Below are 20,543 nucleotides of genomic sequence, written 5' to 3'. Positions count from 1 at the left end.
TCCTATCGTATTTTAGTTAGGTTTAGTATCGATAGAAATGAGCAAAACGAATAATCGATTGTATCCTTCGGCTAAGCAGCAATATGGTCAATAGGTGTATTCCATTTCACATATGTTGCCACTGTGCCACAACCTTTTGAAATTAGTAAATGTCTTCTCGTTTTGCATATTCATTCTTTTCGATATATCCTAAATGCGTCCCTACATTACAAAATATTTATACCTGGAATTAAAGGCAGTCATCGGGATCACAGCATAAAGGTTCCCAAAATATTTTTTGGAGTCTATTAGAGCACCCAGAACCCAGAGTAAGGTGATTTTTGTTGGATGAGAACTAAGAATGTGCCGAACTTCTTGTGATGTGGGGTCATCGTGATTCTAGTTGCATGTAGCGGAAAGGGAGGAGAGGCTGCCAGCATATAACAGATTTTCCAGCCTTTTTGGAGGCGAATTGGCATGCTTTGAGAATAGCGAAAGCTTCGGCCGTGAATATGGAAAGCTCAAAGAAGTTGGGGTCGGAAAAATCGAATTTTGAAATTTGAAAGCTGGAATCGTTTGCCCATTTTTGCCCACCAATTAGTTTTTTTTGCCCACGTCCAGTTTTTGAGATATAAATTTTCGAAAAAGTTCGAAAATTTTCGAAAATCAAAAATTTCCCTTTTTTCAATTTTTTTTTTTAAATCGCAATAATATCGTTTGCCCACGTTTGCCCACCCTTTAGAATTTTGAAAAAATTTATACTTTATAAAATATAAGGCTTTTAAGTTTACCTCGGTCTAATCAGAGAGTAAATCGTTTGCCCATCTCTTAAAACCAGATATTATCAACAAAAAACTTTTGCCCGCCCAACCATTATTATCAGTTTTTATCGTTTGCCTACCCTTTAAAAAACCCTTTTTTTTCGATTGCCCACATTTAAAATACAACCAATTTCGTTAGCCCACCTCTTTAAAATAAAAATTTCCAATAAAAAACGTTTGCCCACCATTTAAAAATAAATAATTTCGATTGCCCACCTTTTAAAACTAAATAATTTCGTTTGCCAATCCTTTAAAATTCATTTTTAACGTTTGCCCACCCTTTAAAAATAAATTATTTCGTTTGCCCACTATTAAAACTAAATAATTTCGATTGTCCACCTTTTAAAACTAAATAATTTCGTTTGCCCATCCTTTAAAATTCATTTTTAACGTTTGCCCACCCTTTAAAAATAAATTATTTCGTTTGCCCACCCTTTAAAATATGTTTTTTTCGTTTGCCCACCTCTTAAAAATGGTTTTTTCGATTTTTCACCTATTAAAACTAAATTTGTACATATGTATGTAATAATTGTAAGATGTGGCGCCAATTCACATATTTTAGGATCGGCGGATAGAAGCACTTACTTATATGATGATGATGAACATACATACAATCATATAGACATAATATGTACATAAAAATATATATGCAAAAAAATTTATGTATGTTTATCAACACTCTCCAAGCTCAAGAAAATTCTGGAATAAAATATTTTCCATGAAATGATTCAATGATTAAGAAAAATTGATTTTACAATTCATGAATGATTAACACTATGGAAATATTGAAAATGTATGTAAATATGTAAATAACTGTTCTTTTGTAACTGTGCTTTTGGCGCCACATCTTACAATTATTACATACATATGTACAAATTTAGTTTTAATAGGTGAAAAATCGAAAAAATAATTTTTAAGAGGTGGGCAAACGAAAAAAACAAATTTTAAAGGGTGGGCAAACGAAATAATTTATTTTTAAAGGGTGGGCAAACGTTAAAAATGAATTTTAAAGGATGGGCAAACGAAATTATTTAGTTTTAAAAGGTGGGCAATCGAAATTATTTATTTTTAAATGGTGGGCAAACGTTTTTTATTGGAAATTTTTATTTTAAAGAGGTGGGCTAACGAAATTGGTTGTATTTTAAATGTGGGCAATCGAAAAAAATTTTTGTTAAAGGTTTTTTAAAGGGTAGGCAAACGATAAAAACTAATAATAATGGTTGGGCAAACGTTTTTTGTTGATAATATTTGGTTTTAAGAGATGGGCAAACGATTTACTCTCTGATTAGACCGAGGTAAACTTAAAAGCCTTATATTTTATAAAGTATAAATTTTTTCAAAATTCTAAAGGGTGGGCAAACGTGGGCAAACGATATTATTGCGATTTAAAAAAAAAAATTTGAAAAAAGCAAAATTTTTAATTTTCGAACTTTTTCGAAAATTCATATCTCAAAAACTGGACGTGGGCAAAAAAAACTAATTGGTGGGCAAACATGGGCAAAAAATGGGCAAACGATTCCAGCTTTCAAATTTCAAAAATTCGATTTTTCCGACCCCAGCTTCTTTGAGCTAATATGGAATTGCATGAAGGGAGCCTACCTCCTGCAATTATTTTACGGTTGCAGTCAACTACGTGGCGAACGTGGTTGAGTCGATGACTTTAGAACCATCGGTGTAAATCCAGTTTTTCTCACCAAGATCGTATTGTGCACTTTTGGTATTCTAAGCGTCATGTATAATTTTTAGCAGCATTGTAGATTTGAAGGTTTATGTTAGGCTGTTTAAAATCCCAATGAGCTGGCGATTTGAAGGACCTCCTGGGCTTAGGCAGGCGGAGGCCATGTTGCTTGAAGTAGTTGGCGCAACGCTTAGAGTGGATTTGCATTTAAAGCTCCCCTTTTCCGAAGTCCTTGGTTAGCAGGCAGTTGGTGTACAGCTTCGGGATAAGCATCAATGTAGTTTCTTCTACGCGTGATTGGATACTCGGTAGACCGGATTCTGCCAATGTGCACGGTACTGGAGATGTGGGAAATGCGTGAATGGCGCGACGGACCGCTCTATGATATCGGGCTTGTTGCCTTTTTAAGTGCAACTTAGCACACCAACCGAAGATTGGCAGACCGTAGTCAATTTTAGATAGCATTAATCGCGCGTAATATCTATGAAATTCTTAATATATGTGTAAGACTATTTAGATGATAAATAATAATAATGTTAAATGTAGTTTCCAGTTGTTTTCTTAGAATCTGACATTACTGTTTAAAAAGTAGTTTGGAGTCGAAGGTTATCCCCAAGATTTTTAAAAAGTTTACATCTTTCATTGTGCGGCTGTTAAAGTCAATGTCGCAAAGGATACAACCATAGTGTCGTCTGAGTCTTGTGTTGATTATTTTTTGTATGTTTGAGGTGTGTGAAGCAATTGATTCGTTTGAGTTGGATCTTGAGGTGATTGTGTAGTGTTGTCGTCGTTGTCCGATTAGAGCATTTGCTTCCGACCTAAGGGAGCACGATTGTTCCATACATGTTTTTAGTTTACTTGTTGAGCTTAAGTAAGAGAAATCTGTTTTGGCAGAGGTGCTTGGTGAGGAAGTAAGATTCTCTTCGAGATTCAAAGAGTTGACACGAGAAGTGGGATACGTTCTGTGAGAGAGGGGTTGGTACTTTTGTCGAGCTGGTGGCCAAGTCGGTGTTTGTAATATGGATTTAGTTGTTGAACTGAAGAAGTTGTTTTTGTGATTGATATTGTGGAATGTGGGCATTCGGGTGAGGAAGCTGGGTATTCGCCGGTGCAGCTTGCACAGAAAATGCGAATGCCTGGCACGGAAAGGTGGGGGGAGAGATTGCATGATACACAACCGGCTGGGTTTTTGCAGTGCTTTCATGTGTGGCTTGGGTGTATATTCTAAAATCTATGTGTGTGCCAGGAAACGATTAGTTTACTGGGAAGAGTGAACCGGTCAAAAGTTACGAGAATTTTTCCAAATGGCTTGTGCCGTCGATGATTTTGGTGAACTTGAAGACGATGTGTAGATTTTGAGATTTTAGTTCCTCAACAATTTCGTTTTCTGGAATGTTAATAAGGCAGGGTGTGTAAATTGTGCCTTTGACAAAGTTAAGAGTGTTGTGCAGCTTGCACTCGATTTTGCATAAGCCGGGTAAAGAGGTCACTTTGGCGAATTTGTCACTAATTTCCCTGGAGTTGACCAGCAGGAAAAGAAGAACGATCATGAAGATTGGAGATGGATATGATGTCATTGCTGATATACTTAAGGTCTATATAGACGGCAAAGCACTTCCGCTGTGTTCATAAAAATAGCAGTGCGAGGGAAACTAGGTAATACAAAGGTATTTTTCCATGTCCCTTTTTGGAATCGACTTTTTATTCCACTTATTTTTGTTAAATTGAATGTGTAGATAGGAAAAAAAATCCCGTTAGTTTTTCATGCTATCCTTTTTTTATTTACATTCTTGAGTAAAATCACAACTTTTAGGCTGTTCATAAGAAAAGCAGTGTCTGATTTTGATCAACGTAAAGTCCCGAAATTATCAATATTTTCTAAAAAGTGAGTTTGGTTAAGTTCGTGTATTTAAAAGGTCAAAAAATTTAAAAAAAAATTATATTTTAGTGGGTAGAGGACAGTACTGCTCCCAGGAGAAAAGAATGTTAATTCTTAAGCTAAGAAAGGAAGGAAAAACATAAAGGGCAATCAAAAACCCCTGAATATTCTGTCAAAAATGGTATCCAATACCATTAAATATGAATAGAAGCCGAAAACCGTGATACCAAAGTCTATCCTTTTGCATCCCCTAGGGAGATAAAGTCTGATCTGAACTTTGGAATCAGTGACGTTACTATTCGGAGACGACTACTGAATCAAAATTTCAGTGCGAGGAGTCCACGAAAGGTTCCCCCACTTAGCCCAAGGCTTATTCAGGCAAGGTTTACCTTCGCTAAAACCTACCGAAACTGGCCAGTCTGCAAATGGCGTAATATCCTTTAGACTGATCGGTCAAAAATAGTGCTATTTGGTGGAACTGGTTCACTACAGTATATCTGACGACCTCCAAACACCGAGTACCATCCAAAACACTCACTGAAGACTTTCAATCACGGTGGACCTAAAATCCTGGTATGGGCTTGTTTTTTTTTACAATGGTATGAGTCCATGACTTATGATTTATGGTATTATAGACCAAAACGCATGTGTAAATATACTAAGTGATGTCTTACTGTCATATTCTTATTATAATATGCCCTTAAAATGGAAATTCCAACAGAATAATGATCCGAAACGCAGAAGCAAATCGGTTAAGAATAGGTTCACCCAAAATAGAATAGATGCAATGCCGTGGCCAGCACAATCTTCCGATTTAAGCCCGATTGAAAACCTGTGGGGGGACATAAAACAAAATGTGTCGAAGAACTCCCCGACGTCTAAGGCTCAGATTTGGCAAGTTGTGCAGGATGCCCTAATTAACGTATTCAAAAGGAAAACTAAGTTAGTTCTAGGTCAAGTTGAATTTTGTTACTAATTTTTCATAGCACTGCTATTTCATTGAACACCAGAATTTCTGCCTATTATGTTGTTTTAATCTATATTTTCGAAACTATTGAATAAATAAAAGTTAAACATTTGTTGAATTGTTTGAAATAAAATACCTAATGATATTATAAAAAAAAATTCCCATTAAAACTGTAATTCATAAGAATTTTTTATCTTAAACTTGCAGGTCCCAAGCACTGCTATTTTTATGATCACAGCTGTATGTTCTTGATATTCAGGATCAATAGCCGAGTCGATCTAGCTATGTCCGTATGAACGTCGAGATCTCAGGAACTATAACAGCTAGAAGGTTGAGATTCAGCATACAGATTCTAGAGACAAAGACGAAGCTCAAAGTTGTTGACCCACGCCCAAATTTTTTAAAACTGTGTTGATATATTTTTATATTTTTATTAGTCTTGTTTATTTCTATCGATTTGAATAAAAATTGTTTTTCAAAACTGCGACGACCATATTTTTGAAAATTTTTTGGATATATTTTTGTAATTATATTAGTCTTTTTAATTTCTATCGATTTGCCAATATACTTCTTGCCACGCCCACTTTTACGCTCCAAAGCCGCCAAAAACTGCCGCGCCCACACTTTTGAAAAAGGTTTAGTTTTTTCTTCGTGATATTGAATGTCATGCAAATTTTTATCTGTATAATAAACGCACTGTGGCTACGCCCATTCTTTTACCTGCAAAACGCCTAAAAGGGTCGTGCCCACACTTTTAAGCAATTTTTAAATATATATTAAGATATTCCAGAAAAATGATTAAATTTCTCGGGCTCATTCACACTAGCTGAGTAACGGGTAAAACACGACTATAGCATTCATTATTTTTTTTAATCAACTCCAACTAGTGGGTGGTGACCGAGATGTAAAAGTTGCCATCACCCATTTGAGTCGCAATTGATATCAACTCAACAACAACTAAAATTAGCATCAAGCCACGTAGGACTTAAATACATTTTCCACCGCCGTCTGTGAATTTTTTTCAATCGTCGAAAGCTTGTCGTGATCAAGGCGTTCTCAGCTGCTCTTAATTAAAAGTCATCACATATATTTATATCCCTTACTTGCCGAGTAAAACCAAAGACATTAGACACGAGCACTCAACAATCATTGCCATCTGAATTTTTCACACTTCGCAAGCCGAGTACTCTAATGACAAATATTCTTATATTAAGTAATTTTTGAAATTTATTAGGTGACATTATGTATTACTATTTCTAAGCTATATTTAAATAATAACATTATTATTTGAAAATAGATTATAAATAGCCAAATCTATGTACATATTATCACAAAATAAATTTCAAAAATGACTTTATATTAGAATATTTGTCATTAGAGTATTCAGCTTGCGGCGTGTGATTCTATTCTAATTCTAGAATAATTCTAGTGTCTTTGATATGACTTTTGCAATACAAAGTTTTCATATTTTTATTTATTTTATAAATTTTTATTTTCTACTTCGTATTATTTTTATGAAATATTTATTTCTCAATGTAATGTCTTCTTTTTGGAAAATTTATGAAATTACAGTATTTATAATAATTTCTATTGTTCTTCCTTTAATTATTTAGTATATTTATTTTTTATTATTTTTATTTTTTGGTAATTTATTTTTAAATTTTTAAATTTTTACAAAAGTCGAATTGCGAATCAGATGATGATGTTATGTTGACAATAGAGTTCGATTCGATAATATATCAGCCCTTCATTGAAAAAAGAGAAATACAGCAACAAGAATACTCTGTATTATTTTCCGAAATTGTGCAAGACAATGAGAGGTACTTTGACCAAAATGTAGATAACTTTTTGTGCAATGATGTACCCATTGAATTAACTTCCTGTAGACATTTTGTTGGATATATTGCTAAGGGATCCAGTTGCGATAAATGCAGATCGGCAATTTTAAAAGAATCCGAGCATTTAACAGCTCCATCAGACTTTTTTATACATGAGAAAAACTAATCAATAGAATCGGACTTCGGCAAATTAAATGCACCACCTGATTTATTTTTTAATATTTGCAAAATACACATTAAAGCTTTCGAAAATATTTTTAAAAATAATAAAAAACAAATGTGTATAAAAAAATGTATTGTTGAGCAATTCTCATTATGGTTTTATGAATATAATGAATGTTATGCACATACTTATAAAAGTTTTGCTTTTTAAGCATTGTAAGTGAACTGTGATAGCTGATAGACAAAAAAAGCAAGCTAAGCTCAGCATTCTATCTCATAAATAAAAAAAATTAGCGATATTTAAATAATTGACGACTGAAAAATCGAGCAATATATAATAAGAAACAATAGTTAGAAAAAGAACTTATTTGGGGAACATGGAAATGTTTTAATGTTAAACATTAAAATATTTCAAGTCGACTCGAAGGTCATATATGTAAATATCGGACCCCATTACAATTGTAATGTCCTGCCCGTGGTGTTCCCTGGGTACCGATTATTACGCATATTACACATAATTAATTATCAACATAAATATAAATATGTAAACGGTAGCTAATTCGAGCGGCGATCTTAACAAACGAATTTAAAAAACTTCAAACTCTTAATAGTCAGGGCGTGAATTTTTAATTGTTATGTTGTTTTCATCATATTGCTACGAAATTGGCCAAAACTCCCCAAATACGTAAAGTCGTTTCTTCGATCAGAATTGATTTCGGCCAGAAAACCGTCTTCTTACACAAGTACGCACACATATACACGTTCTCGTCTCTTGTTTTTACCTAACAAGCAAGCAAATTCTATTTTTAGATTTCTTACGCTGCATAGTGCCAAACCAATGTATGGCCATTACGCCTCTTGTTATTCTAGTGTCTTTGGTAAAACGGTATACTAAAAGGTATATTCGTTGCCAAGTATGTAACAGGTATTTAGTGACGTATTTTTGCGCCACCCACACTGGCCAATTCATTATTTCGAATAACTTTAAACAATAAGGCACTTAATTGATTTTCATACTTTATGCCATCTGCGCAGTTTGCGTTTTAATAAACATTTCTTTGGCAACAACACTTAGCCGTTCTTGTAAACAAATCCTAAAGCCTGACCTAAGCAGATTTTACTGCTCTCTTTGAATCTTTTTCTAATCTTAAGGATCCAAGAGACATGCTCTCCCGAAATACAATATTCTTAAAACATTGAAGCTTCTCTTTAATCTCACTTACATTTAATTTTTAGTCTGCTGCTATCCCAATAGAGAAGTTCAATAAAAGTATCAAATATTTCTTCTCAGCGTTGTCCTTAGTCAACTGACGGGACATTTATTTGATTCAATGACCATAACAGCTATTTTTTACTTTTTTTTTTTTACCATATTTCTCTGGAGCAGTCGGTAGAATACAAAAGTATTTAAATAAAATGAACCGCGATTGATAATAAATTAAATTTTATAATCCGTAATTCTCGCAATTAATTACGCAACATGATTTGTGACTCTTCTTAAACTTCAACTTGGATCATGAATCCAATTCGGTTGTCCAATAATCCAATCCAATAAGTCCAAAAACATGTAAACGATACAAACATAAGTGAATAAATATTTGAAATAAAAGCAATAATAAGAAACAAGTTAAAATAAATAATACAAACATAAGTAAATTATTATTCGAAATAAATACTACAAGAAGTTAAAACAAGTTAAAATAAGATAAAACTACAACAGAATACAATTTTACAATTTACAAAATTTTAAATATTAGTTGTTAAATTCTAAGCGATTATATCCTGAAAACTCTCGTAAACTCTGAAAACGTTAATAAATAAAAACAAACCAAAAAATATTTTAAGTAAATAAAAAATTACAATGGCACAACCAATTATTACCGTCCTCCAAATCGTTGCGCTAAGCGACAAAAAATTCGCTGACGGCCGTCGGCAGCTTAAAGACATTCAAGAGTGATCCAGAAACCCTTCACACCTTCGTTTGCAGAGTGGATAACGTAATTTCACTCTACCAAACCAATTATGTGCGACAACAGAGGATTCTACTTGGTGCCATCGAAAGGAACTTGGACGGAAAAGTAACACGATTTATTGGACTTCCGAACATTGAAGATTTGCCAACCCTCAAATACAGACTAATCTCAGAATTTAAACACCAAACACCGACTTCAAGCCACTAGAGAACTTCAGGGAGACACCATACAAAGAAAACTTAAGAGTATTCTGGGAAGAAGCGGAAAGACGACGTCAATTGTTGGTTTCGAAATTACACCTTGAAGGATTTTCTCATTTATAGCCTGAATATAAGATTAATTAAGATTCAATTTATATTCTGATATAATTATTTACTATTTTTGCTCATAACGATATTAAAGATAACGATATTACAGATCTTTAATAACTATTGCACAAAATGTTGGCATTTATGAAGAACACATTAATTTTGAATTTAATAAAAACCCAGAATACCGTAATAAAAACTTAGATCCTAATCAGAATTCTAAATCACATAAATTCAATAAAAATATCGAAACTCAATATCGCCCAGCCTAATTTTTATCAATACACGCAACCGTCTAAATGGTTACGCAGCAGATGACTAACAACCCACCTATGTGGCACCCACCTTATTACTTCAGTCCCAGCCAATACATGAACACATATGGTGTGTGTCACACAACCAATTATTCAAAAAAGCCTTCCGCACAACATCCCAACGAAACCCAAAATCCTCAAGCAGCACATTTTAGAGGAAATACATACCCTACTACTACAACACCTAAAAATACTAACTTCCCGTTTACTAAACGACTACGACCATCGGACAGTGAACAAACCAAAATGTCTATTGACGCTATTAGATTAAAACAAATTCAACCGTATTATTATGAATTATGAATTAAGACCACAATCAATGCAATCCATACCAAAATCAAAAAATATCTTACAAAATTGGTTTGAAAAACATAAATACCTTTCTGGAAAGTATCCATCCGCAAGCACTCAAATGTTATGGTTACGTTACTTCAGTTTTCCCGCTGAACTAAAAGGTAGTTTTAAAGTTGGTAGAAGTTAAGTCTTCATATTGAGAATTAAACAGAAAAACCGTTCACAAACCACCCAAAACTGCCACGTCCTCATTTTTGTAATTGATCTTGTTGATCCTGATCAGGAATATAAATTCCTCATATGGTCGGAAAAGCTTCCTTGTGCCTGTTACATACTTTTCAACGAATGGGTATACCTTATACTCTTCGAGTAACGGGTATAAAAACAATTGTACTCCAACAAACAACAATTTTATATTTTTATACTTTATATGAATGTATCCTTAACTCCATTTTAGCTTCAGACTAACATCAATATATACCCTCTGTAAGGGTATAAAAAAGATTCAAGGTAAAAGCATTTTTATAAATCATTAATTCGTAAGTTAAGTTTCAGACTTAGATATGCATAAGTTGTTATATATATAATGTTAAATCTTTTGCAATATACTCTTTTACTAAAGGACTAGTGAATTAAAGATGCACGTACAACAAAGCTCCTCTTAAAAAGATAATCTGTTACAGCCTTATTGCTTTCCAAGGGCGAATGGATCACTGCTGGAGGTCTTCACGTAGAATATGCCTTCTTTATGAATCGATGGCTCACCGGCCATCTGGATGGACTGTCGCTGGCTATAATCGCACTGCCACCTTCCATTGTCTCGGATGCAAGGGGTCCCCCAGAATCCCAAAGGCGAATTGATGGACTCGGCGAACATCTGATATGATCGAATATGGGAGCAACCTAGGTAGTAGCAGCTATGCTGATAGGCCCCGTAGTTTGGATAAAAGGTGGCACTGCCTGTAGGCCGACGAAACCCAAAGTTAGCACTCGTATGCATGGACTCCACATACTTTGCATCGCTGGGATCTATCCGAAATTCAGTTCCGCGATGACGGAACTTTGGACCTGCGGGATCCAAAGCAAATATTGTATTTACTTTAACCGGTTTCAAACGTTTCCCGGCAGAACCAGCGATCTGAGCTCCCAAGGAGTGACCAATAAGATACATGCTGTCGAAGTCAGCTCCAAACTGACGATTGAGGTTCCTTATAAATTGGGCCAACTCAGCTCCAAAGGTCTCTATAAGCTTTACCACCGAAAAGTAGTTTATGTTGGCTGAGCTTGCGCTCCAATCGACAACGATCACATTGTACTCCCCTTTTTTTAGGTATGCATTCTTCACATCCCGATTGAAAGAGCCACGCGACTGGCTCATCCAACCGTGTATCATCAGTCGTGTGGGCAGAGAAGCATTAAAGCCACAATGCCTCCATTTGCGCTCGATTGAGAAATCCACCTCTCTGCCACACTCAGGGAACTCCCTCTTAAAGAGATAGAAGTGCATGCGAAGTTTCTTGCTGCCGAATGGATTCAGGTTACTTGCTATCTTCTTTATAAAGGGTAGGTCCAGAAACTTTCCGATTCCCCGCGATTCGCTGAGATCCTTGTCACAAGTGTTCCAGACGCAATGCTTAGCCTCCTCATACTCATCATCCAGGCTTGCCAAAATATCATCCTCTTCCGGTTCCGTTGAGATATCTGATCGCTGTCCTAAGCCATAGGGGGTATCATCGAGGTTCGGTAGAGCATTCATGAACTCCCCCATCTCAGCATCGTAATCGTCCATGACTCCATTAGCTTTGGGTATGCCTTTACGTTAAAGCTTTTTTTAAGAGGCGACACAATTCTTTGCCAATTCGAATCAACTCACCTATTGTAGCCATAGACAGGCAAAGCGCAAAAAGATGCGTCCGCATTATTAGTAAACTTATTGAATCAGCTGCAGCTATAGAAGCTTTCCATCCAAATGGCTTTTGCACTTTGTGGATCTGTTCGATCGGGCTAAGTGGCTTTATATGCTTTAATAGCGCGATGCATACTGGGTTTTGATCGACTATGTTCGGAGACAAACCCAGTACGTCATAGCTGGGCAACGCCAACTAATGGAAAAGCTCAAGCGACTCAGATCGGCATCTCGCTCGAACAGAGGAGGAGTTGTAATAGAGTGCTCAAGGGGGGCGGCAAAGAGAACCACGCAAAAATTAGATGTAGCTACATTTGCGCGCACCCGATTTATGCAAATTTTCACAACTTTTTCGTAAATAACATATTTCATATTAATACCAACATACAAATTCAGCCCAAACCAGATATGTATAAACTTGCCACAGATGAACGTTATTACAGCGGAGGTAGGAAAGCCCCATAACTCAGCCCCTGATTAAGAATTGCCCATCTCATGCATTGCATTGCCCGTATTCTAAAACAGACACGCGTTTATTCCCACTGAAACGTGTGTTTTCGTTCGAATGACCGGTTCTACATATGCATGTACATATATGATCTTTATGACGTTGCACTGCACCGATTATAACAGACTCAAAAGGCATGGCACATTCTCGGCGCACATCGGAAAGGTTAAACGCCTTATTTACACCTGATTTTAATTATCAATGTGACGTTTACAATCAATAGTTCTTACCATACATTAACCTTACATTGTTTATCTAAAGTGTAGTATACAGATAAGACGAAAGTAAAAGTGAAGTCCAAGTCGTTTCATATGCTTTGCAAAGATAGTTCTTAATCTGATAACGATAATAAAGCTTAAATTTGAAAGCAGTTGTCTTGATCTATGTACAATCCATCAAGAATGAATAGTATGATCGTGATCGTAGCTGAGAATGTATAACTGATTTTACAAATACATTAGTCGTATAACTAAGGCTTTTATTGGTGTTAGCGCCGCGGGCTTGGACAATTTGTGGCCAGATAAAAAGGTTTCCAGGCTACATCTTTTGTCTAATTAATTTGGATTGGATTATTCTGACGATATTTGCTGCCGAAGCCAAATGCGTGTAAATGCAATCGAAAACGCGGTAAACTGGAGTTTAAATGCTTATGATGAACCCTACCTTTTCAAATTCAGAGTAATTTCAGCATAAGAGCAAGGCTGTTGTTGAATTGTTTAATTAATTTGTTATTATTTTTGTGGTTATTATTGGTAAAATAATTTAATATGCAATCACTACCACGAGATTAATTTTTTTTAGCTTGGACTAGAAAAAGCATAGGGAATTAGGGAAATCCCTATACAAAATTAGTTAATTAAATATAAGGGGCGGTGCCGCGGACACAACTTTTGGTATCATAAAAGAAATTGGCTAGTGTAACCCGATGCAAAAAAAAATAATGAAATATATTTTTCCGGTCTGGAATTATAAGCCACAAAAAATAAACCCCATTGCAAAAATTATCTTAATATCTCTACCCGTTCTTGAGTTATTAATTTCGGCCAGAAAAAGTGGTACAACTTCCCATAGTGAGATGTTCTTAAATCTGATGAGATAAAATTATTTCAGGACACTTAAGATGGTATTTATCCCATCATAGTTGAGCTATAGTTGACCTACATAGATTCATGGGTGGTGTATACGTCGGTTAAAACGCCGTATCAATTAATTTTTTATATTTATGTATATTATTTTATCTGCCTTAGAGCTGTATTTATAAAGTAGTCGTATAATCGATTACCTTAGTGTGCGACTTATCAACACTCACATCAAATATCATATATACATATATATCGATAAATTACATTTAAAAGTACACTACTGTCCTATATATAATGTCCGCGGAAATCGAGGATTTGCTGAAACGCTATCAAAACTACCCCAATGTTTCTGGCATAATTATTTTGGACCCGTTCGCTATACCAATCAAGACCACCATGGAGTACACCTTGACCGTGCATTACGCGGCCTTGATCAGCACCTTAACTTATAAGGCGGCCAAAATGATTACCAATTTGGATGCCAGCAATGAGCTGGTGACAATACGTCTGCGCACCAAGGTTCACGAGGTGATTGTGCTGCCCTCCGAGAACTACATCATTATTGTAGTGCAAAATCCAGGCACCTAAATCATTGTATTAAGCCATGTAATATTCTTTTTCGCTGAATGTATTTGCCCTTATATAGTTTTAATTAAAGTTGAGAAAGCGTCTGGTCCAATTGCGCATCTTTGGTGATGTAAAATATACGACTTGGCCCTCCCCGGCTTGGCGTTAATTGCTCTAGATAAATACGCGGCGCGTCGCTATAATTACGACAGACCGATTACGAGCCGCACTTAATTGTCCGCCGTAAAGTGTTTGCCGGTATCTCTAATCCGGCCAAAGAAGATCTCACTCCCGCTGGCTTAAAAACGGTATCCAGCTCGATTTTAATTATTCGGCGACGTTCTCACTCTGTGCCGTTTGCATATTCATTGCTTTTTCCTAGGGAGGGAAGGCCATATTGTCCGGACTTGCATTGCTTTGATTACCATTATGGCGATTTTACAGACTTTATCCGTGTCCTTACCCCGCAGGAACTTTGGCTGCAATGGTCTAGATAAGGTATCCGGATCGCTTATAAAAAATGGCCAGAAAGAGCCAAAAGATTACAACAAACCTGTAATGTTCACAACTTTGAAAAGTGCATTCACTCTGTATCTTACTATTGGCCTTACATTTCTAGCAATATGCCAAAAAATGTTTATATAATAATATTTTCTATTTTGTTATTTTCTTTGAAATTTTCCATTGATATGCGATATAGCAGACATCAGACATCAGACGGTGCCATGGGTGATTGCAATTATACAATATAACCGAACGTCATATTAACGTATTTCATTACCAAATTAAAAGATATCAAGACTAACGGACTAACTTATATTTTTATTTGATGAAACTATAAATAAAACAAGAGAGACAGCTATAATCGAAATACATAAAAATATATTATCCAAAAATGTAAAAGCTCCAAGAGTTGGAGAACACAAATGAACACATTATTAACAATACAAGTTACAGCCAGACTAAAGACACTTTTGCTAAAGCATTCTCTCTTGTTCATATCTTAGAACTGAGGAAGTTTAAAAGTGAATAGAAAAGTATCCAAACATTTTTCAAAATTTTGGCCGTAATAGCATGAACGTGGCCCAAATCTTTTTGACATATCCATAGGAAAAGCAAAACAAATAATAAAATAAGTAACTAAAGCAATATTGCATAGCATAGGCTTTATCAGAATCTGCATTCTTAATCCATAAGTTGCATAGTCTTTGAGATCTCGACATTCATACAGACGGACATGCCTAGATTAACTCGGCTATTGATCCTATTCCAGAATATATTGTATATACTTTTTAGGGTAAGTAATATGTGTGTGGAAATATACGACTTTACTTTTACAAATAAAAAAAAAAATGTAAATTTTAATAATTTAAATTTTATTCCTTTTTTTCATCACACTATCTATGATAGAAGTGACATTTGATTTTGTACACCTCCCAGGCATTTTGTCAGTTTTTTCCAGTTTCATTTCAGGTTTCGGACTGTAAACATCTCTAAAAAACAAAAAAAAAAAAAATTGTAAAAATTTTATAAGAAAGTCAAGTAAAATCTTTTTTCAAAATTTTCAGTCATGGAATACGGAAATGGTATGCAATACGATGGTTATAGCCAAGGTGGCGAGGTAAGTATACAGCAAGAGTTTTTGTTGTGCCCAAACAATCTTTGCTTTTAAAGGGCTTTGAAATGCTGTACAACCAAACGAGCAGTGGCCATGGATATAGCCAGCAGCAGAGTAATTGCGGACAAGGTTCTTCAAATTTTAATGGTGCATCTGCATCGCTTGGTGGTCCTGGCTATCGCAGTCCCTTGCGATACACAAAAATGCTTCGTGAGATGAACTCTCGCAACGGGCTTTAGTATGTATATATACAATATATTCCTCGAATTCGTGTAGCTCTTTTTAGCTCTCCAATGGAACAGCAGCGGAGCAGTGGGCAAGGCGACTACTATAATACATTGCCCGGCCTTGGCGGCCCAGAAGGTCAAGCTTATCAGTCGCGGGGCAATGGAAATCCATACTACTAAAGTAAACCCATGCACTTCGTAGAAATTGTTGATATAATTTAATAAAATAAATTTTGAAATGTGTATGCCTTATTATTCCAGTTTTGGGCGGATAGAAATTTACAAGACAAAGAAAATTTTGAAAAATTGTGGTCGTGGTAGTTTTATATTTATATATAATATAACTTATATTTTATTTTATTTTATATTTTTTTTTATATTTAAAAAAATATCAACACCTTTTTCAAAAGTGGGAAAGGGAAATATATACACGTTAGAAAAATATGTATATTTTAAAAAATGTGCATGTTAATATTCACCAGAATGTCTTTGACATTGCAATATTGAAAACCAATTAAAAAGATGCGTGGGAACACGCAGCCTCTGCAAGCTGCGTTCCTGAGATATGACTTTTATACGGTCAGACGGACATTTCTAGATCGACTCGGCTAGAGATCCAGATCGAGAATATATGGTCGGAAACGCCTTCTGCCTGTTACATACTGTTCAACGAATATATATATTAATATATATATATATTAATATACGAGTAACATTTTATTCCGAACAAAGTATGCTCAGCCTAAAAGTAATTGGTAATTCATGTTACAGCTGATCCTTCCAAATTTGAATGTCTCGCTGAATTAGATCGAACTCGATTTATGAGTGGGAGGAGTATTCAACATTCCATTGAAGTTGGGAAAGAGCGCAGGGACATCGCAGCGACACGAAGAGGATTGCAGAATGGATGAGCGCTTACGGACAAGACGTAAGATCGCAAATAAACTGGAGTCTGGTGGCAAAACAGCACATGCTTTTGAGCGATTATTGGCAATTCGCACCATTAAATTGAGCAAGGGAAAATGTTCCGAAGACAGTGCAGAGCAGACGAAGTCTAGTGATGATTGCAAGGCACAAACGCGTAAGGATGTAAATATCGAGGTCAAAGAGACTTATTCCGGCGATTCCTCGCCTAACAGTGAGAGCGAGAATACAGCCCAAAACGATCCGCAAATGAACGTAGAAAGCGAAGAACGCGTATCCAACCTGGAACAGCTGAGTCGAGCAGTGTTAAAACGGAACGACATAAAGAACTTACTGGGTAAACCTATTTTTGCGGAGGCTGTGATCGGATCCTTTGTGCGGCTAAATGTTGGAAAAGTCTACTCCATCTACGAAACTATTGCTCTGCATCAGGACAGTAAGGACTACCGGGTAGACGGTAAGCGTACCAATCTGATCCTGGTCTTGAGGTGCGGTTCCGAAAAGCGTTATTCACGTATAGACGTGGTTTCAAATCAGCCAATTACACAAAAGGAATTCTTGTTGTGGTTGGAAACCAATCTGCGCAATCGATGCACTTTACCAACGCTTAATGACATCGCCAAAAAACAGGTGCAGGTAAAAAATGCCTGTAAATACTCGTACACTGAAACTGATGTGGAGAAGCTGATTCAAGACAAAAAAGAAGCTGGTATAAAACAGAATGCCGCTTACAGAAAAATTAGTCTAATTATAGAGCGTGATATGGCAGCGGGTATGAACGACGTGGAAAAAGTGCAAGTGTTGGAGAAGAAAATCCTAGAGATCGACGAGGAACCCAGACCCCAGATCGAAAAAACTGGCCAGCATCGGTACCAAGTCCTTAGTTCTACACGCGGGGTCCATGTGCCTACCATTTACCGGCACGAGTTGGGTGTGCCTTCCGGCGGCAAAAGTTCCTTTGTTAAGCGAACCGCGAAGCCCGAACAACATGAGTTGGAGAAGTATATGCGACGAAAGTATAAAAAAAGTGCTGTAGTCAGTCGCAGTCGATTTAAAAAAGCATTTGAAGATTGCGTGGATTCTTCAGCTATGGTCAACGATATTCATATGGAAAGTCAACAGAAAGAGGGTGATGTCGAGACGGAGACGGAGACGGAGAAAGGGACAGAGAAAGATCTCCATTCGCAAAGGTTACACACTTTTAATATTGAATTAGATACCACGGGATTGGGTAAGGGCTTTTTACTAGATGTAACGAAAGTAATACTATTTCTTTATAGTTCCTTTTCATGAAATTTTCCCGAATGTGAAGTTCAATAGCCCTTGGGACGAGATAATGAAAGGCTAGATTGCACGGGCAGTGCAATCTATTGATGTTTTGTTGACATGTTCGGTAGTTCTATCGAGCTATTTCTACCTATTCTATCTATTTATCGAGCGGCAAATGGAAGTGCCGACTTAATATGTGCTTGCCCAGAATTAAGTCGTGTATTTTAAAAGTTTATATCCCTGTGTAACGTAAAGCTACCCCCCTTTAGGAATAACATTATAATAATACGACGTTTTTGCAAATCGTTTTACAAATGTTTTTGGCATATCGATGGAAATTGGAAATATAAATTTTATGGGGTCAAAAACTCTTCCATCTACGACGGATCAAATGTTTACTCTACGAAGTTCGGGCAATAAAACCAGGTTTTAGTGATTTCATTTGTCGTATCAACTAAGTAAGTGCATGCCCTTTACTCAGCTCGGGACAGAGCGGAACAATAATTTCAAATTTTTTTATCGTTAAAGTTTTTATTGTTTAATGACTCCTACGGCTTTTCGGTGGATGGACGTCTACGATGGTGGACGCAAAGTGGGTGTGACGTTAGAGTGGGCGTGGCCAATATGTTTTTGGAATATCGATAGATATTGGAAAGACCAATAATTAAATAGAAGAAGAAAGAAAAAGCACGTTTAAAGTTTAACCATGACACTGCCAATGACGATGCTGCTGCGTGGTGCAAAATTGTCGACATAGTTATGTTAGAAAATATTTTGGAAAGAAGATCTTTGTTATTGGCACTAAACAACTCATTAGAAGGATTAGCGTCCATGCGATTATACAAAATTTGCTACAATTGGCTACAGAATTTAAGTGGCCAGAATTCCGAGAACGATACGATAGTGTAGAGACACCGGTAGTCATTTTGTTAATGAGTCTTTGTCTGTGTATGCCTTACTGATCAAAAGTCGCCAAAGACACTAGTACTAGTGGTCCAGAACGCTAGAAGCGGAAGTTATCATTGCGCATGAAGTGCCATTTTTGTAGCAAACCAGGCCATAAGAATCAAAATGGGTGAAGACACGAAGGCAGCCAATAGTAACCCTACACATAGAAACTCTACTCCAAAGAGGGACAGCGAACTATAAAGATCTACCAAATGGTTGAGCCCGATCCATATTTTTTCGAAATTTTTACCAGCAGCAACTTCAAACAGTTTTAGTTTTGTAGTCGCAATGTGCAAGGTGCTGGCTGCGTAAATGGACAGGTTGTAGAGACGAGAAAGATATCATCACAGGGAGCTCTAAAGGAAGTTTAGTTGTCTCTGAATCGCTCGGCGAATAGAGTCACAAAAACAGTCATTTGGTTCTATTAACTTGTAAAGAAGCTATACCACTGGGTATGATACTAATAGAGGACGAAAATTTCATGTTCATATTATGAATGAACTAAATAAATGAAATGTTATCTTAAATGTTATGTTAAAACCGAGTCTCCGTCAAATTTTTCTTTTCTTTATTATACCAGTCACTCGTAGAGCACAAGGATATACTAGATTCGTTGAAACGTACATATGTATGTAACATGTTCACCTAACAAACCAAAAATTGCATACGCCTTCGGAAGAATATAATTCAAATGCGCAAAAAACTGGGATTTCCTACCAAAAAGAACCCCCAGGTCGACAATCACATTTAACAAGGACAAAGTTGAATTATTTATGGAGTGAGAAGGAGCAATTGTTGACAAGCATTTGCTATATGTTACAACCTTGCATTTGTATATGCATTTGCTTTATGTAACAACATTGCATTTGTTTATATTTAAAGGCAGTTTATTTTTAGTGCACCCTTTCAAATTCGGTCCAAATCAGACTAAAACAAGAAGCTGTCTCTGTTAGTGTTAATTGTCATCTATATTTTAAGATCATCTGCGTACAGCATGTAATTAGAGAATTGTAAGCAATAACAAATATCATCGATAATGTCGTCATTACAGATGCCAACATCAGTGTTAGCTGAAATGTTGCCATACATATGTCATCGCTGAAGAAATTGACGAATAATTCTATTTGGAATTATCAAGGCGCCAGAATGGGTCTTGAGGTTATTTCAACTTCAGAGATATACTGATTATACAATATAAGAACTTGCTCAGGATCTCAAATTGCCTTTTGTGTTTTCTGTAGCTTTCCCCATCAACTGGATTACCCCATTGAACAAACCTCT

The 20,543-nt window shown here is 36.1% G+C and overlaps 4 protein-coding genes and 1 long non-coding RNA gene across 8 annotated transcripts, besides 11 other annotated features; 4 read left to right on the top strand and 1 right to left on the bottom strand.

Annotated features, from left to right (window-relative positions):
• Nucleotides 1-64: 64 nt before the first annotated feature.
• lncRNA:CR46480 (long non-coding RNA:CR46480) lies at nt 65-5,811 on the top strand. Of its 2 annotated transcripts, NR_167867.1 has the most exons (2): nt 65-313; nt 5,532-5,811. It is a non-coding gene; the product is annotated as a long non-coding RNA:CR46480 (long non-coding RNA). The 2 variants fall into 2 exon arrangements; NR_167868.1 differs by lacking the exon at nt 5,532-5,811 and having other exon boundaries at nt 100-600.
• Nucleotides 300-4,092: a mobile genetic element.
• Nucleotides 498-2,371: a mobile genetic element.
• Nucleotides 4,098-5,567: a mobile genetic element.
• Nucleotides 5,564-5,803: a mobile genetic element.
• Nucleotides 5,801-6,192: a mobile genetic element.
• A 260-nt stretch (nt 6,193-6,452) lies between these two features.
• Nucleotides 6,453-6,602: a mobile genetic element.
• Nucleotide 6,603: 1 nt separating this feature from the next.
• Nucleotides 6,604-8,202: a mobile genetic element.
• Nucleotides 8,203-8,255: 53 nt separating this feature from the next.
• Nucleotides 8,256-10,259: a mobile genetic element.
• Nucleotides 10,260-10,482: 223 nt separating this feature from the next.
• Nucleotides 10,483-10,597: a mobile genetic element.
• A 201-nt stretch (nt 10,598-10,798) lies between these two features.
• On the bottom strand, nt 10,799-12,284 carry CG6675 (uncharacterized protein). 2 transcript variants are annotated; one of them, NM_136288.2, is made up of 2 exons: nt 12,087-12,284; nt 10,799-12,025 (listed from the first exon to the last, which is right to left on the bottom strand). In NM_136288.2, exons 1-2 carry the CDS (start codon nt 12,130-12,132, stop codon nt 10,899-10,901), a joined length of 1,173 nt encoding a protein of 390 aa, NP_610132.3. In that variant the 5' UTR covers nt 12,133-12,284; the 3' UTR covers nt 10,799-10,898. The 2 variants fall into 2 exon arrangements, with proteins under 2 accessions (NP_610132.3, NP_001286130.1); NM_001299201.1 differs by having other exon boundaries at nt 10,799-12,013.
• Nucleotides 12,285-13,943: 1,659 nt separating this feature from the next.
• On the top strand, nt 13,944-14,386 carry CG10834 (uncharacterized protein). Its single transcript, NM_136287.4, has one exon. It carries the CDS (start codon nt 14,004-14,006, stop codon nt 14,295-14,297), a length of 294 nt encoding a protein of 97 aa, NP_610131.1. The 5' UTR covers nt 13,944-14,003; the 3' UTR covers nt 14,298-14,386.
• Nucleotides 14,387-15,477: 1,091 nt separating this feature from the next.
• Nucleotides 15,478-15,566: a mobile genetic element.
• Nucleotides 15,567-15,735: 169 nt separating this feature from the next.
• Nucleotides 15,736-16,357, top strand: CG15219 (uncharacterized protein). Of its 2 annotated transcripts, none has more exons than NM_143919.2 (3): nt 15,736-15,897; nt 15,951-16,132; nt 16,197-16,357. In NM_143919.2, exons 1-3 carry the CDS (start codon nt 15,847-15,849, stop codon nt 16,321-16,323), a joined length of 360 nt encoding a protein of 119 aa, NP_652176.1. In that variant the 5' UTR covers nt 15,736-15,846; the 3' UTR covers nt 16,324-16,357. The 2 variants fall into 2 exon arrangements, with proteins under 2 accessions (NP_652176.1, NP_724378.1); NM_165408.3 differs by having other exon boundaries at nt 16,181-16,357.
• A 318-nt stretch (nt 16,358-16,675) lies between these two features.
• Nucleotides 16,676-16,796: a mobile genetic element.
• A 50-nt stretch (nt 16,797-16,846) lies between these two features.
• On the top strand, nt 16,847-18,622 carry tplus3b (testis-specific Plus3 domain b). The gene is made up of 2 exons (NM_165407.2): nt 16,847-18,276; nt 18,326-18,622. The coding sequence occupies exons 1-2, from the start codon at nt 17,025-17,027 to the stop codon at nt 18,391-18,393; spliced, it is 1,320 nt and encodes a 439-aa protein (NP_724376.1). The 5' UTR covers nt 16,847-17,024; the 3' UTR covers nt 18,394-18,622.
• The last annotated feature ends 1,921 nt before the right edge of the window (nt 18,623-20,543 follow it).

Source organism: Drosophila melanogaster, chromosome 2L (assembly GCF_000001215.4).
Source record: "Drosophila melanogaster chromosome 2L".
NCBI lineage: Eukaryota > Metazoa > Arthropoda > Insecta > Diptera > Drosophilidae > Drosophila > Drosophila melanogaster.
The sequence above is the reverse complement of the archived record's forward strand: the minus strand, read 5'-3'. Positions and strand labels throughout refer to the sequence as shown.